At 61.0% G+C, this 14,117-nt stretch overlaps 1 protein-coding gene across 2 annotated transcripts in view; it reads left to right on the top strand.

Annotated features, from left to right (window-relative positions):
* PDE2A (phosphodiesterase 2A) overlaps positions 1-14,117 on the top strand; it is a 40,329-nt gene that overhangs the window by 11,480 nt on the left and 14,732 nt on the right. Inside the window, exon 2 of one of the 2 annotated variants that reach the window (XM_071565092.1) lies at positions 6,084-6,135. In XM_071565092.1, coding sequence (XP_071421193.1) covers positions 6,084-6,135 — 52 coding nt within the window. Of the gene's footprint in view, positions 1-6,083; positions 6,136-7,172; positions 7,208-14,117 lie in introns of those variants that run through there. The other variant, XM_071565101.1, reaches the window with a different exon arrangement.

Genomic DNA, 14,117 nt, shown 5'->3' with positions numbered 1-14,117 from the left:
GGTTCCATGAGGATTTTGCCCCTGAGACATATTCCTGAAGTAGAATGGAAATGATCCAGCTGTGGATCCCCCATCCCACAGCCCTCCTTTGGTGGGATGCTCTTGGGTGGTCTGGGGGATACTGCTCACCCGAGATCCATGTTCCTGTCCTAGGATAAGCCCCATCTCTTCTTCCCCTCTGCCCATTCCCACCAGGATAATTATTCCTGATCCCTTCCTGAGACCCTGGACACAACTGTTGTTTCCCAGCCAAAGAGCCTGAAGAATTAATTTGGAAATAAAAGCAAGGAACAAATTAATTGGAGGAGAACTAGCAAGGGAGCAAGTGAGCGCTCCTACTTTAATCCAGGTTAATTTGGGGAGTGATTGCTTCATTAACAAAAGAGATAATGAGGGAGAATTGGAGTAGGCAGGTGCCAGGTGAGATAGTGGCAGCAAGCACCCAGATGCCAGGGGGTGCCCATGGAGGGCTGTCCTGAGTGGGGAGGACAATCCTGGGAACACCAGTGAGAAGCTGAAAGAGGGGTGTGGAAGGGAGGCTCAGAGCATCCTGGGGTTGGGGCTCAGGTTGTCCCAGGATCAGCTCTCAGAACATCCCTGGGGGCTCAGAGTGTCCCCAGGGGCAGGGCTTGAAACATCTCTTTCTTAAGTGATGTTATCATTCACGCCTGCTTTTGAGAATCTGATGGGATCAGGTACCAGCATGGAAACAGGGACCCCATTCCTGGTGTGCCACATTTCTCCAGAATCTCAGAGCGGGTGGGAACCAGGCCTGCCTCTCTGTCCGGGTCAGAGCCCCGGGAGCTCATGGTGGCACCTCACTCCATTGCCTCCTGCAAGCAAAACCACCCCTACAGAAGGGGCTGAGGGGAGTGACAGGGACAAGCAGGAGCTGGTGGCCAAGTCCCTGTGTCCTGCAGCTGGAGTGGGGTCAGCTCAGAGTGACGGAGGCAGCGTCAGTGGATGTCACCTCCTCATCTTTTATTTAATCTGGCAATAAATTCCTGTCCTCCATATGCCTGGGCTGGGCTGAAATCTTCCTTATTGCCACTGGGCCACCTGGAATTGCGGCGTGACACTGCGTGTCTGGGGGCTGCTGTGCCCCCAGTACCTGCTGTCCCACAGGCACCTGCTGTCTCTCCTCCTGCTGTGTGCCCTCACTCCAGCACGTGCTGTCCCCAAAATCCATGTGTCCCTCCAGACACATCCTGTCCCTCCAGGCAGCCTCTATCCTTATAGACAAGTGCTGTTCCTTGCCAGACATGCTGTCCCTCTGCACACGTGCTGTCCTTTCAGCACCTGCTGTCTGCCAAGACATGCGCTGTCCCCTGGTGTGTAGTGTCCTCCCAGGCACAGGGTGTCCCCCAGATGTGCCTGTCCCCATGGATGTCACCTGTCCCTCTGGTCACACACTGTCCCCGTGGATGCAGGCTGTCCCCATGGATGTCACCTGTCCCTCTGGACACACGCTGTCTTTCTCAAGGCAGGTTGTCCCTAGGGACACCTGCTGTCCCCTGGGTGCAGGTTATTCCTCTGGACACAGGACGTCCCCCTGGATTCAGACTGTCCCAGTGGACACATGCTGTCTGCCATGGACACAGGCTGTCCTCCTGGATTCAGGCTGTTCCCATGGACACACACTGTCCCTCTGGATGTATGCTGTCCCTATGGATACACGCTGTCCCCATGGATACACGCTGTCCCTCTGGATTCAGATTGTCTCCATGGACACAGGCTAACCCCCTGGATGCAGGCTGTCCTCATGGATGTCCTGTGTCCCTCACCACTCCGAGGGTGCACTGGGGGTGTGGTCTGTCCCTGCACACACAGGACACTCTCACAGGACAGGCTGTGTGTGTCCCTGGGGACGAAAGCCCCCAAGTCAGGCTGTAGATTCCAGTGGCCACAATGGCCAGAGCTTGTCTGTGGGGACTGGCCAAGCCAGCTGGGAAAGTAGCTGAGGAGTGGGAGGAGAGGTATGGAAAGTGAGCCAAGAGCCATCTCAGCCCAGTGGGGACCTGGCCACCCTGATGTGACCAGCAGGGCTCTGCCATCACACTTGTCCCCCTAATTAGCCACATGTGGTGTCAGGGATTCTGGTGGCCCCATGGCCCCCACTGTGCTCTGAACTGTCTCCATAGAGACCCTCTAAGGGCTTCATCACTTATTCATCAGTGGTATCACTTGACCAGCCAAGCACTTCCTTAACCATTCCTCATCCCTTTGTTATCCCGCCCTGAATCCAATGATAGCCCAAGCCCTGAACCTGCTGTCACCAGGACCCTGCACTTGGCAACCCTGGGGACCATCCCCACCAAGGGCTTGGTGCCAGGGCACCCCCATCCCTGTTCAGCCTGAGATCGTTCCAGGCTCTGGCTCTTGTGATGGATCAAGGGATGCACTTTGATCCTGGATCCCACCCTGCCAGGATGTTGCCTGTTGCTGGGCCACACACACATACCCGTGCACACCTATCGACAGCTCTGCCTTGCTCCTGTGCATTCCCAACTCTCCTGCTGCTCCCAGCAGGCCCATGCCATGGTCCCATGGAACTTCCCAGTGACCCCAGCCTGGGTAAATGATGCTGCAGCATTCCCTGCCCCACCTGGACACCGGAGCCCTCCACGGGGAGCTGTATCCCAGACATTGGGTGGGATTTATCCATGGGGAAACCACTGAGCAGTAAATGGGATATTGATTGGTTGCCATTGTGGGGATTAGTGCCAAGTGAAAGAGCAGATGGATTGATTTCTGATGGGATTTAGGGCTGTCAGTGTATCCTGGATTAGCAGCTCCAGAGGAATAACACCCCAATTCACCCATGGATCCAGCAGCTCCACTAGTGACTGTGTCCCCCAGGCTCAGGTGAGTCCCAGTCACCTCCATTCCATGGGCAGAGCACACAGCCCCAGACACCCATGTGCCACCTGCACTGGCCACAGCATGTCCCCTCCCTCTCAGGAGGACAGGGATGCTCTGGAAGGTCCTGTGCCTCCCCAGAGCCGGGATCCAGCCCTGAGTCTGTCTGGGTACTGTGGGTTAATGGAGCATCCCTGATCCAACATGACTCACAGCAGCGCTGGCACAGCTGGGAACTGCCACGCTCCCATCCCTCCCCACTCCCCTCCCAGTGCTCCCAGTATCCCCACAGATGCTGCTCTAGGGGCAGGTTGCTGCAGTTGCCGCTCCTGAGCACAATCCCAAAGAAGGATGGGGATAGGGAGAAATGGGATTTTTAGGTTACACAGGGTATGAAGGCTCATCTTGGTGCCTTAACCCCCCAAAGCCTTTGAGTTTGGGTATTTGACACCATTTGGTGACAGCACCTGCCAGGGAGAAGCTGGAGTAGGTGTGGAATATTCCATTTCCGTGGAATAAGCATTAATGTTTACTTACCTGTGTGATCTTTGCTCCCTCCGACACCATCAGACTCTCCAGCTGGGATGCGGGGTGGCTGCTCCCCAAGAGCCCAGGGAGAGGCAGGATGCACAGTGCTGATTGATCCTCTCGAGGCTGGGAACAGGGGAAAACCACAGGGAGGATGAAATCTAGAAAGCCCAACTGGGAGGCCACACCGCTGCCTCTCCCAACCACCCACAACTCCAGGACCGGGTTCCAGCTCTAGGGCTGCTTGTGTCTGTCCATCTGAGTGCTGTGACATTCCCATCCAAGGGATGCCATTCCTGGGGCACACAGAAGAGCCAGGAAGCAGCTCATAATTACACTGGGTCATTAACAAGCCAGCCGGGGATGAGCAATGATGCATGTATGCAACAGCGGTGCTGCAGCACATGGCCCTGCTCCCTGTGTCCCTGGTCCCGTGTCCCTGGTCCCCTGTGTCCCTGCCCCACTCTGTCCCTGGTCCCCTGTGTCCCTGCCCCACTGTGTCTCTGCCCCACTGTGTCCCTGGTCCCCTGTGTCCCTGTCCCACTGTGTCCCTGGTCCCCTGTGTCCCTGCACCCCTGTGTCCTGTCTGCACCCAGGCACTCCTGGGATGCCAGGACAGTCCCCACTGTGTCCTTGTGCCCAGCAGTGGCTCTGTGTCCCCCCGGGCTGTGACCTGCTCCATGGATGGCCCTGGAGACAGGCACATGCCAGACTTGGCACAGATCCTACCAGCACCTGGCTCCTTGAGGTGTTCCTGCTGCCAGCCCCACAGGGAATTGCCATTCCCACCGGACATCTGCTTCATTTATGAAGCCCAGGACCCACATCTGTGATGCAGGACCTGTTGAGGCTGGGGTGGCACTCAGTCCCTGCAGCAGGGGAGCAGAGCTGGGGACCCCATGCCTTGATCTTGGGGACCTGGTGGCTCTGGTGGTGGCCTGGTCAGGGTGAGACACTGCCCTAGAGAGGCTCTGAGTCGGGGAGAGGTGCCCGTGCCTCTGTGTCACTCCGGGGAGAGGTGCCCGTCGTCCTCTGCCACTTCCAGAAGCAGGACCATCCTAAGGCCAGGGTGCTGCGGGAGGGTGCCCGGGGTCAGCCCCTGGGGTGGCCCCGGTGGCTCTGGCCACTAGATGGCCCCGCGGCTCCACTGGCCACCCTGACTGCCCCGGGACCCCCGGTCCCGGCATCCCTGGGGTAGGGGTGCAGGAAGTGGGGACCGGGATGTGGGGTGCATCACGCAGGGTGTCCCAAACCCTCCCTTGCTCGGCCCCTGCCTCGAGGTGGCATTTCCCTGCGAAATGATGCGAGGGGGGTTGAGCCCTTGAAAGCCACCAGCGAATCCTCAGAGCATCCCATTCTCGAAGAGCATCCCGGGGTAGCGACACGGGGGCGCAGGGACACCGGGGTGCCCAGAGACGGGGAAGTGAGACACAGGGACACGGGGATGCAGGGACAGGGGGGTGCCCAGAGACGGGGAAGTGAGACACAGGGACACGGGGCTGCAGGGGCATGGGGGTGCGTGCGGACAGGGGAGCCCCGGGATGTGGAGGAAGAGCATGAGGCTTTCCTCCCGCAGCCCAGAATTTCCTCCTCTGCCCAGAGGAGCAGAATAAGGAGGGGTGGAGGTTGTTTCGCTGCCGATGTCCCTTGCACCGCGTGGCATGTGGCCACCGTGTCACGGCTGAGCACCTCGATCCCCTATGCAGGTTTCCCGGGGCCACTGAGGCGGGGACAGCACCCCAAAATCCTGGTGCTTATCCTTGGGAGAGTGTGGGAGACGTGATGGGGGTTCCTCCCTATTTAAATGAGGAGTGTTGGGTCGGACACCCCCGGTATCCCACGGGATGTGGGGCAGGGGAGTCTTTCTGTACTAAACTCTGCATCGGTTGCCCAGGGCAGGGATGGGGTGAGATTTCAGTGCCCCACCAGGGAGAATGAGGGGACCCCTCAACCCAAATGTGAGGCACAGCCCTTATGTGTGTGGGGGTCACTTTTTCCGGAGACTGCACGGAGGGGTGGGGGGAGATTGGCAGGCAAACCCTGCCCAGGAAAGGGGAGGGCGCAGAGTGGTGGCCCGAGCCCCACGAGGGGAGGGTTTAACAAGGAGAGCGAGTGTCTCCTCGGATGCCAGACCCGTGGGAGCACACGCAGTACCTGCTCAACAGGAGAGCACCGGCAGACCCACGCACCAGAGCGGGGCGGCCCAGACTGGGGAGTGATACCCTGACTGCGTCCCCATATGGGCACCCTCGCACCATCCCGGGACCCCCTTCACCCTTCCCACACCGGGACTCCCACCCTGCCCCCTCCGCATGCCGGGGAGTGACGTCCCGACCTCCGCACCACACCGGCACTCCCAGCCCCATCCCACACTCCCACTGGGACCCTCACCCCGACCCGCTCCCCACACCGGGGAGTGATGCCCTGACCCCCTCTCCACACGGGCACCACCACCTCGACCCCCGCCCCACACTACAGAGCGATGCCCAGACCCCCCATCTCTCGCCCATCCCCACGCTCAGGACTCCGCGGAGCTGCTGCCCCGCGCAGCAGGTGCGGGGCGTGTCGGGGCGTGTCGCGACGGGGCGTGTCGCGGCGGGGGCGTGCCCGCAGCCCGCGGGCGGTGCGGGGACGCGGGGCCGGGATGGTGCCGGGATGGTGCCGCGGCTCCTCACCGCGCTCCTTCGCTTTTTCAGCCGCGGGTTCCTGCGGGCGGGGGACGCCGCGCCCGGCCCCGAGGCACTACAGGTAGGGACGGCGGGACCTTCACCCCGAGGGGCCTCCCGCATCCCCCTCCCACCCGGGACCCTTCTCTTCCCAATGGGAATCTCCACCCCCAACCGCTTCCCCTCCCATTCGGGACCCCATCCTACCCTCTCCCGTTCCACCTGGAACCCCCAACCCAATTTCCCTCCCACCCGGGAACCCCGACTCACCTGCCCTCCTACGTGGGATCCCCACCTCAACCACCTCCTCTTCTGCCCGGGACCGCCGACCGACCTTCCCTCACACAAGGGACCCCCCAGTCCCACCTCCCCTCCTACCCGGAACCCCCCCAGACCCACCTCCCCTCCTACCCGGGACCCCCCTAGACCCACCTCCCCTCCTACCCGGGACCCCCCTAGACCCACCTCCCCTCCTACCCGGGACCCCCCAGACCCACCTCCCCTCCTACTCGGGACCCCCCAGACCCACCTCCCCTTCTACCCGGGACCCCCCAGACCCACCTCCCCTTCCACGCGGGACTCCCACCCCAACCACCTCCTCTCCCATCCGTGACACGCGATCCAACTCCTGTCGGACCCCGGACCCCCATCCCAACGCCTCCCCTCCCGCTCGATCGCGGGGGTGCTGGGGGTCCCTGTGTTCATGCTGGGGGGCGGGATCAGGGGCCGGAGCTCCCGGCCCGCCGTGCTCCACGCGGCATGGGGCAGGGGGCGATGGCACCGGGGGTTGCGGGACCCCCCACCCCTTCTCGCGCCGCCGGGGGGTCTTTCCCGAGCACACTTGTACTCATTTATATCCCTCTTTTCTGTGGAGGGCTGTGAATCCCGCCGGGAGAGCCCGACGGGGAATCCGAGGCATGAGTGGGACGGGGGGCGGCAGTGCCGTTTGGTGCCCCCCTCACCCGGGCCCTGGGGACACGCTGGGCTCCACGCAGGAAAGAGGCGGCGCGGGGAGGGGGATGCAGATCCCGGCGGGATCCCGGGAGGAAATGGGCTGGACGGGGGGGGGGCCGGTCCCGGTCCCGAGGGGGCCCCCACGCCCTCCCGCAGCCGCGCAGCAGCCGCGCCGCGCCATGGGGACTCTCCAGGACACCGTGAGCGACCCTGGGGAAGGGGGGACCCAGGAGGTCCCGGGGGGTCGGCGGCCTCGGGGCTGGGGGTCCCTTGTGTGCGGGGGGTTTGGAGGTGTGATGTGCGTGGGAATGCCGGGGGCTCGCCCGTATTTGCGGGGTTGGAGTCCCCCCTTGCCTGTGCCCCTCGCCCCGCTGGCAGCGGCAGCCCCCGGAGCTCGGTGCGTGTTCCACCTTGCGGAGCTCTCGGGGCGGGGGGCGCCGGCAGGGAGACAGCCGCTTCGACTCCCCCAGCAGCACCCTGTCCTGAGCCCCCCCACTCTCCGTGAACCAGCTGCACATTTTGGACATTTTGTGGGTGGGAAAACACTTGGTCCTCTGTGCTCCTGCGGCTTCGAGCACACACAGATTTGGGGAGGGCGTGACTTGGGAGGTTTCTCCCCCTCTTGCCACCGTCTCTTTGCCTGGATGGATCCCTGACCTGCGTGCCGATGGTTTGGGTGTAAGAGCCGTGGCCTGAGTCCCCCTGGGGGCACAGCTGCTTGGGCAACTTGCGGGGGCTGTGGGTTCAAGGCTGGAGCGAGGATCCATGCTGGGAAATGAAGGGAAGGAAACGCACTCCGGGAAGAGCTGAAAGCTGCTGACAGAGGGAAAGGAGCTGAGCAGGGCCCGTGTGCCCTGCTGGGGGGCACTGAGCACCCCCTCCTCATCTCCCGAATGTACAGGTGGGACATCAGAGCTGTTGTCCTTCAGCATGGGGACGGGACGAGGGCGGTGGGAATGGATCCTGCCGGCCTGCCCGCTCTGCAGGAGGTCCCAGCCCAGGGTGGGTGAGAACAGCTCACTTCTCAGAGAATGCCACAGGATCCCCATGGACACTGGTGTCCTGGGTGCTGGCTGCATCTGGAACGCCCCATTCCCGAGCCTTGCGGTGGGGCAGGGGTTATGCAGGGCTTGAGGTGTTATTACCCCACTAACACCAGCTCCCTGCCCGACCACCCTGCAGTGGGGTGAGGCTGAAGATGTCTGTTCCTCCTCTCCCTCCCTGCCACCAGTCCCAATGCAATTACCTGCGAACTGAATCATGAATCAGACCCTAACTGAGACGTGTTGGCAGCCTGGTGGAGCGGGAGGGGCTGGTGGGGAGGGCACTGTCCCCCGTGGCTGTGGGGGCAGCACTCGGGCACCTTTGCCGACCTGCTGTGGGTGAGGGTGCCCCAGCGGGCACAGCGGGGCTGCTCCTGCCTCAGTTTCCCCCGCATGGGACGAGCCGTGTCCGGGGCCGGGCACACGGAGGGCAGTGAGCACACACGGGTGTGCGGGCGTTTGTCCCTGCGCTTCCTCCGGCGGACACAAACACATCAGCAGGGCAATAAAGGGGAGGAAAGGGCCGCGGCGGCTTCTTTCCGTGACGTGGGGCAGGGCTGGCTTCCTCCCCCACCCAGCAGGGTTGGGGAGGCAGAGCGAGACCCTCAAACGGGGATGGGTGGGTGTGCCCCAGTGTTTCCCAGCCTGATGGTCCCCACAGGGCAAAGGTCTTTATTGAAGGACAGACGGTTCATGGGTGTGGAATCAGACCATGCCAGAACTGGGGTGTCCTGGTGCTGATTTGAGGGGGGGGCAGTGGGGTTTGGTATATGTGTCCCAGCACTGTCATGCCCCATGGCATCACCTGAGAATAGAGGTCTGCACTCGAGGCAGAGGTAGTTGGGATGGGGGTGTTCCTGCTGCACCCCAAGTAGGAGGACCTGAAAAGTGGGTGCTCCAGCTGCACCCTAGGCAGGGAGAGCTGGAATGGAGGTGCTCCAGCTGCACCCTAGGCAGGGGGAGCTGGGATGGAGGTGCTCCTGCTGCACCCCAGGCAGGGGGAGCTGGGATGGAGGTGCTCCTGCTGCACCCCAAGCAGAAGGAGTTGGGGTGGGGGTGCTCCTGCTGCACCCCAAGCAGGAGGAGTTGGGGTGGGGTTGGTCCTGCTGTGTCCCAGGCAGGAAGGGGCTGGGATTGGGATGCTGTTGGTGCACCCCATCAAGATGGCACAGTGATATCTTCCCCCGATTGTGACAGGCCCTGTGGGTGACCTTGGCTTTTTGAAGCCAAGCTGTGACATTTGGCAGGGAGGTGGTGGGGTGGGATCCCCTGCAAGGCTGAGTCTGGGGGAACTGTCTGGGAGCTGAGTCCATGGATTTGGGGCTGGGGCTTGGATCTTTGCAGATGAATCCGGTCGCATCCCCACCTGGCCACCACATGGATTTGGGGGAGAGGATGGTGGGAACCTGCCTGAGGGGGATATGTGGAGTGGGAAATGCCAGGGAGCAATGCTGGCTCCTGAGTCTCACTCTCCTTGGCACAGGAGAGGAGATCACTGCTCCCAGCACAGCTCTGAATGGTGCAGCATGCCTGGAACTGTTGGGTGCCCCGGGCATGGCTTTGGAATCCCCCCCAGACAGGAAGGGCTGGATGCCAAACCCCTGGCTGGATGCTGACCTGTTAAACACCAGCATTGTGACCCTTTCTCCCATGTAATGGGCTGTGGGTTTCTCCCAGCCGTGCCTCAGTTTCCCCACCTGAGCAGTGAAACCCCTGCAATTCCTAGACCCCTTCCTGGCAGCTGAGAGCTGGGTCCCATCCTCAAACCCTCACAGACATGGAAAATAAGAGCAGCCCCTGTATGGACAGAGCAGAGCCCCAGGGGAGACAGCTCTGCCAGCCCCCAACGCCCTGCTCTGGAGTGCTGCCCCAAATCGAATTCCTCCCCAGCTGCAGATGGCTGGCAATTCAATTTTCCCAGATCCCATCAGAGGCTGATGAATGAGGTTCCTAATCACTGTGCAGATCCCATTAGCGCCAGCCATGCCAGGAGGGGATGCAGGGATGGATGTGGGAATGCTGCATCCCCATTCCCATCCCTCCCACAAGGGACCTGGATGTCCTTGACCCCCCCAAGCCCCTCTCTGGCTGCATCCCTGTAGCTTTGCCGTGATGCTCCCAAGCAGAGCCAGACCTGGAGAGCCCTGGCATGGCTAATCCGCCAGGAAACATCTAGGAAAGTCCTGGAAACCCAGCTGGGAGGTGCTGGTGGCCAATGGGGATAGGAAGGGGACCGCATGCCAGGGAAATCTTTCCAAGAATACCATGTCTCAAGGATGTACATCATGCCAGCTCTCTCCCAGCACTGCTAGCAGTGCCAGCACCCAAGGCTTGGTGCCAGCTGGGTGCTGGGGTGTCTGTCCTCGTACCACGGATGCTTCTAACCATGGAGAAGTTTCCCTGTGGCTGCCACAGGAGGGTCCATGACCCTCTGCCTGACATGGGTTAGGGACAAGTGACATGGGGCTGAGCAGTGTCCATGTGCCCCTCCACACCATGGGACTTGGGTTAGGGAGAAATGACAGTGAGACCCCAGCCCTTGCCACCTCCCTTCTTAGAACAATGAACTCATTAGTGACAAGTTAGTGACAGATCATTAGGCCAGTGGCCTGGCTGGCTATTCCAAGAAGGCCACGATGTTCTGGGGACGGAAATCCTTGAGGAGAGCGGCTGCCATCCCAATTTGTCCTGCCTGACAAAGGGACATCAACAGGAAGCAACCTTGACTCTGACCCCGTTCCCTCGGACGTGGGAGGCTGGGCCGGAATGTGGGGGGATGGATTAAGAGCACCCCAAGGGCTCAGGGGGTGCCAGAGGTTGGGAAATTTGGCTGGATCAGTAAAAAGTCCCACTCGGAATGTGCAGGGTTCATGGGGAGCAGTGTCTGCCTGGTTCGAGGCTGTGGAAGTCGTGCATGCAAAGGGTCTGTGCAAATGCCCTGTGCAGTGTGAGCACAGCAGGCTCAGTGAGGCTGATCCATGGGGGAGGAGGAGGAGGAGGATGGGGTGGGGGGATGCCGTGAGCTCAGCATGGCTCATCCCACCTGGACCCAGCTCCAGTGCCACCCCGAGCAGGTCTTGCATGGGTATGACCCTCTGCAGGTAGAGAAACTGAGGGAGACATGGGCATGCAGGGCTCCTTGTGTGCTTTTTTGGGATGGCTGATTCCACAGGTTTGCAGCCTCCAGCCCTGGGAAGCCTCAGCCTGGATTGCTGGGTGCCAGGTTGGCTCTGTGCCAGGCTCCTGCACCCCATCTCCTGCTCCCCATCCATCCATTGCAACAGGACCCTGGGCTAACGACTGTGGGGAGACAAGAGATCCCAGAAGTGTTTCCTTCCCGTTTGCCCTCATTATCCCCCTGGAAAAGATGAGGTAATTAAGGAGCTACTGTGGGTTACAGGTTGTTGCTGCCTGATTAGATTAAAGCAATGTAATTTGGGACTGAGAGCGGTGCTGGGAGGAGATGGATGGATGGCTTCCCAGCTGGAGTTGGGCAGAGCTGCCAGCTCTCGCCTCCCTCCGTCCGTCCCTCCGTCCGTCCTCTACTGACATGGACCTTGTCCCAGGGGTGCTGCTGAAGGGTTATCAGTGATGCTGCTGTAGGGGATCAGGGATACTGCCTCCGTTTCCCCACCACTACAGAGAGGATTCCCTGGGGAATTGTGGCTGTGGGGCTGAGGGAAGAAGCCTGGAGCAATGTGGGGACAGGGACAGGGTGAGAGGGTGTCAGCAGTGTCGCTCAGCCCATGGCAGAGCTGAGGGGTATCAAGGATACTGCTGCAGGTGTGGGATCAGGGATGCTGCCTTTTTTCCCTAGCCCTGTGGAGAGGATTCCCTGTGAAATTGTGGCTGTGAGGCTGTGGGAGGGAGCAGGGTGGGCACCAGTGGCAGGGTGTTAGCAGTGTCACTCTGCCCACGGAAAAGCTGGAATCTGCTGCCTTCGGGAGTTGCTTCCCTGCCTGGTGCCTCAGTTTCCCCACTTGCACCACAGTGTTAGAGGCTGGTGATGCTCCTGCCTGGCCCTGCCTGCCCCTGCCTGGTCGTGCCTGCTCTGCCTGCTTGTTGTCAGCTCCGTGTTGCCAACACACAGCCAGAGCTCGGCTATATTTAACCACCTCGGCCGGAGCAGAGGGCCGAGCAGCCAGGGGGGAGCAGCCCCCGGGAGGGGAGAGGGGCTAGGGGGGCTCAGCATCGCCGGGGGCGGGAGAGGAGAATGAATCACGGCTCAGGGATGTTTGGGGATATTTTTAACACTGCCAGATTGCTCGGCAAATGCTTGAGCAGGGCGGCGCGGGCGCAGGCTGGGTGTTTGCTGGCAGCTGTGGCTCAGCCTGGGGGGCCTGGGGGGATCAGCTGCTCCCCCTGGCGCTCTCACCCTGCGGCCACACATGGGAGAGGTGACAAAGGCAGCGACATCCTCCCCGTGCACTTGGAGACAGCCCTGGCCGCGGGTGGGGGCAAAAGGGGACCCTGAACTAGCATCTTTGTCCTTGAAGGGGAGGTGGGAGGAGAGAAGGTTTCCCTATCACTTTCCCTGGAAAGGGGAAAGTGTTGGGAGAAGGCAGAGCTGGGGCATGGGAGAGGCAGTGGGTCCCCGCCTGCAGGGCTGGGGCAGGCAGGGAGCCCTTGGCCGGGGACAGGCCCCAGGATGGGACATGGGGAGCAGAGAGGGGCTGTGCCTGTAGGCTGCCTCCCAGGAACCTCAGTGGGATTTGGCTTTTTGACTGTCAGATGTAACAAGATCCAGAGGCTGGCAGCTAAACGTGCATTGCATGTGAAGAGACCACAGTGGGAGGGAACCTTGAGCCCCCAGCCCGGTGGGACTGCAGTGAGGTGACCACATGGTCACCCTCCTCACCCAGGGCTCTGCTCTGTTGAGAGTGCCTTGGGGGGCAGCTCCTCTGTCCTTGAACCCTACAACCCCCTATGGAAGACATCGGGGCTGGTGTGAGAGGGGCTGCAGGGGGTCCTTTTCCCTGCCCCAGACCCATCCTTGCTGTATTCTGCACTCCCAAGCATCCCCATCCCTTTCATCTTGAGCCTGACAAATCCATTGGGAAACATCTGCATGGGAGGTGGGTACTGGGATACACTGCCCACGGGCACAGAGAGCTGTGCTGTCAGCATCTCAGATGCTCTAATTTGATTTGGGGTCTCCAGCTGGGGGGGTGAAGTTGTCCAGACGGAGTGATGTCCAGCTCCATCCCCAGGGTGATTGCTCAGGCAGGGGCTAATGCACTAATCCACTGCTGGAATTAATTGGGCTCATTTCCCTTGTGTTCCCAGGTGGGTAAAGGCCCATTGGAGGGGCAGGAGCTGGTCTCTGAGGGCTTGCAGTGTGATGGACACCTCAAGCTCAAGGGGTCACCTCTGGCAGATCATTTACTTGGAATTTTTACAGCAGAGCTGGAAGCTCGGTGGGGAGATGATTCATTTCCTCAAGGTTCCTTGGGGAGGGATGTGGCAGAAGCCTGTCATGGAAGCCTGGGCTGCTGCCAGCATCCTTCTGTGGAGCCAGCACCCACAGGTGCTCCAGCAGCAATGGCAGGATCCATCTGGGGCCTGCTCAGTGCAGCATCCCCTTCCTGCAGCCCTGCTCAACATTCCCCTGGGAGCACCAGGTATTGCTGCCTGGCTCAGTTTCCCCATGGTTAAAGAGGAGTCCAGTGGGTGACAGGTCTTGGATTTGAGCTCTGCCTCCTGCGAGCTCTACTCACCAAATGTCCAAGTGTCCCCACACAGAGAGAGACCCCAAATTCCAGGTACCCTCACTGGGGCTGAGCAACGCAACACGTGCCTCACTGCACTGGATCCAGCCTCTGCCTGCTCTTGGGGGGCTCCTCCTCATCCTGGGGTGCTCCATTCTTCTCCCAGAAGCAAGGGCAGGGTAAGGGGTGCAAGTCCAGAGACCTGAGACCCTGTGATGTCAGTGAAACCCCCCCACCCCCTTGTTGTCCTCCCCACCCTCCCCATGGCAGGTGGGAAATGAGGCTTTCCGGAGAGGAAGCCGTCCAGGATGGGATTTTTCTATCCCATAAACATCCAGGGAGACTGGGGGTGTTAGGGT

Source organism: Pithys albifrons, chromosome 1 (genome assembly GCF_047495875.1).
Source record: "Pithys albifrons albifrons isolate INPA30051 chromosome 1, PitAlb_v1, whole genome shotgun sequence".
NCBI lineage: Eukaryota > Metazoa > Chordata > Aves > Passeriformes > Thamnophilidae > Pithys > Pithys albifrons.
The sequence above is the reverse complement of the archived record's forward strand: the minus strand, read 5'-3'. Positions and strand labels throughout refer to the sequence as shown.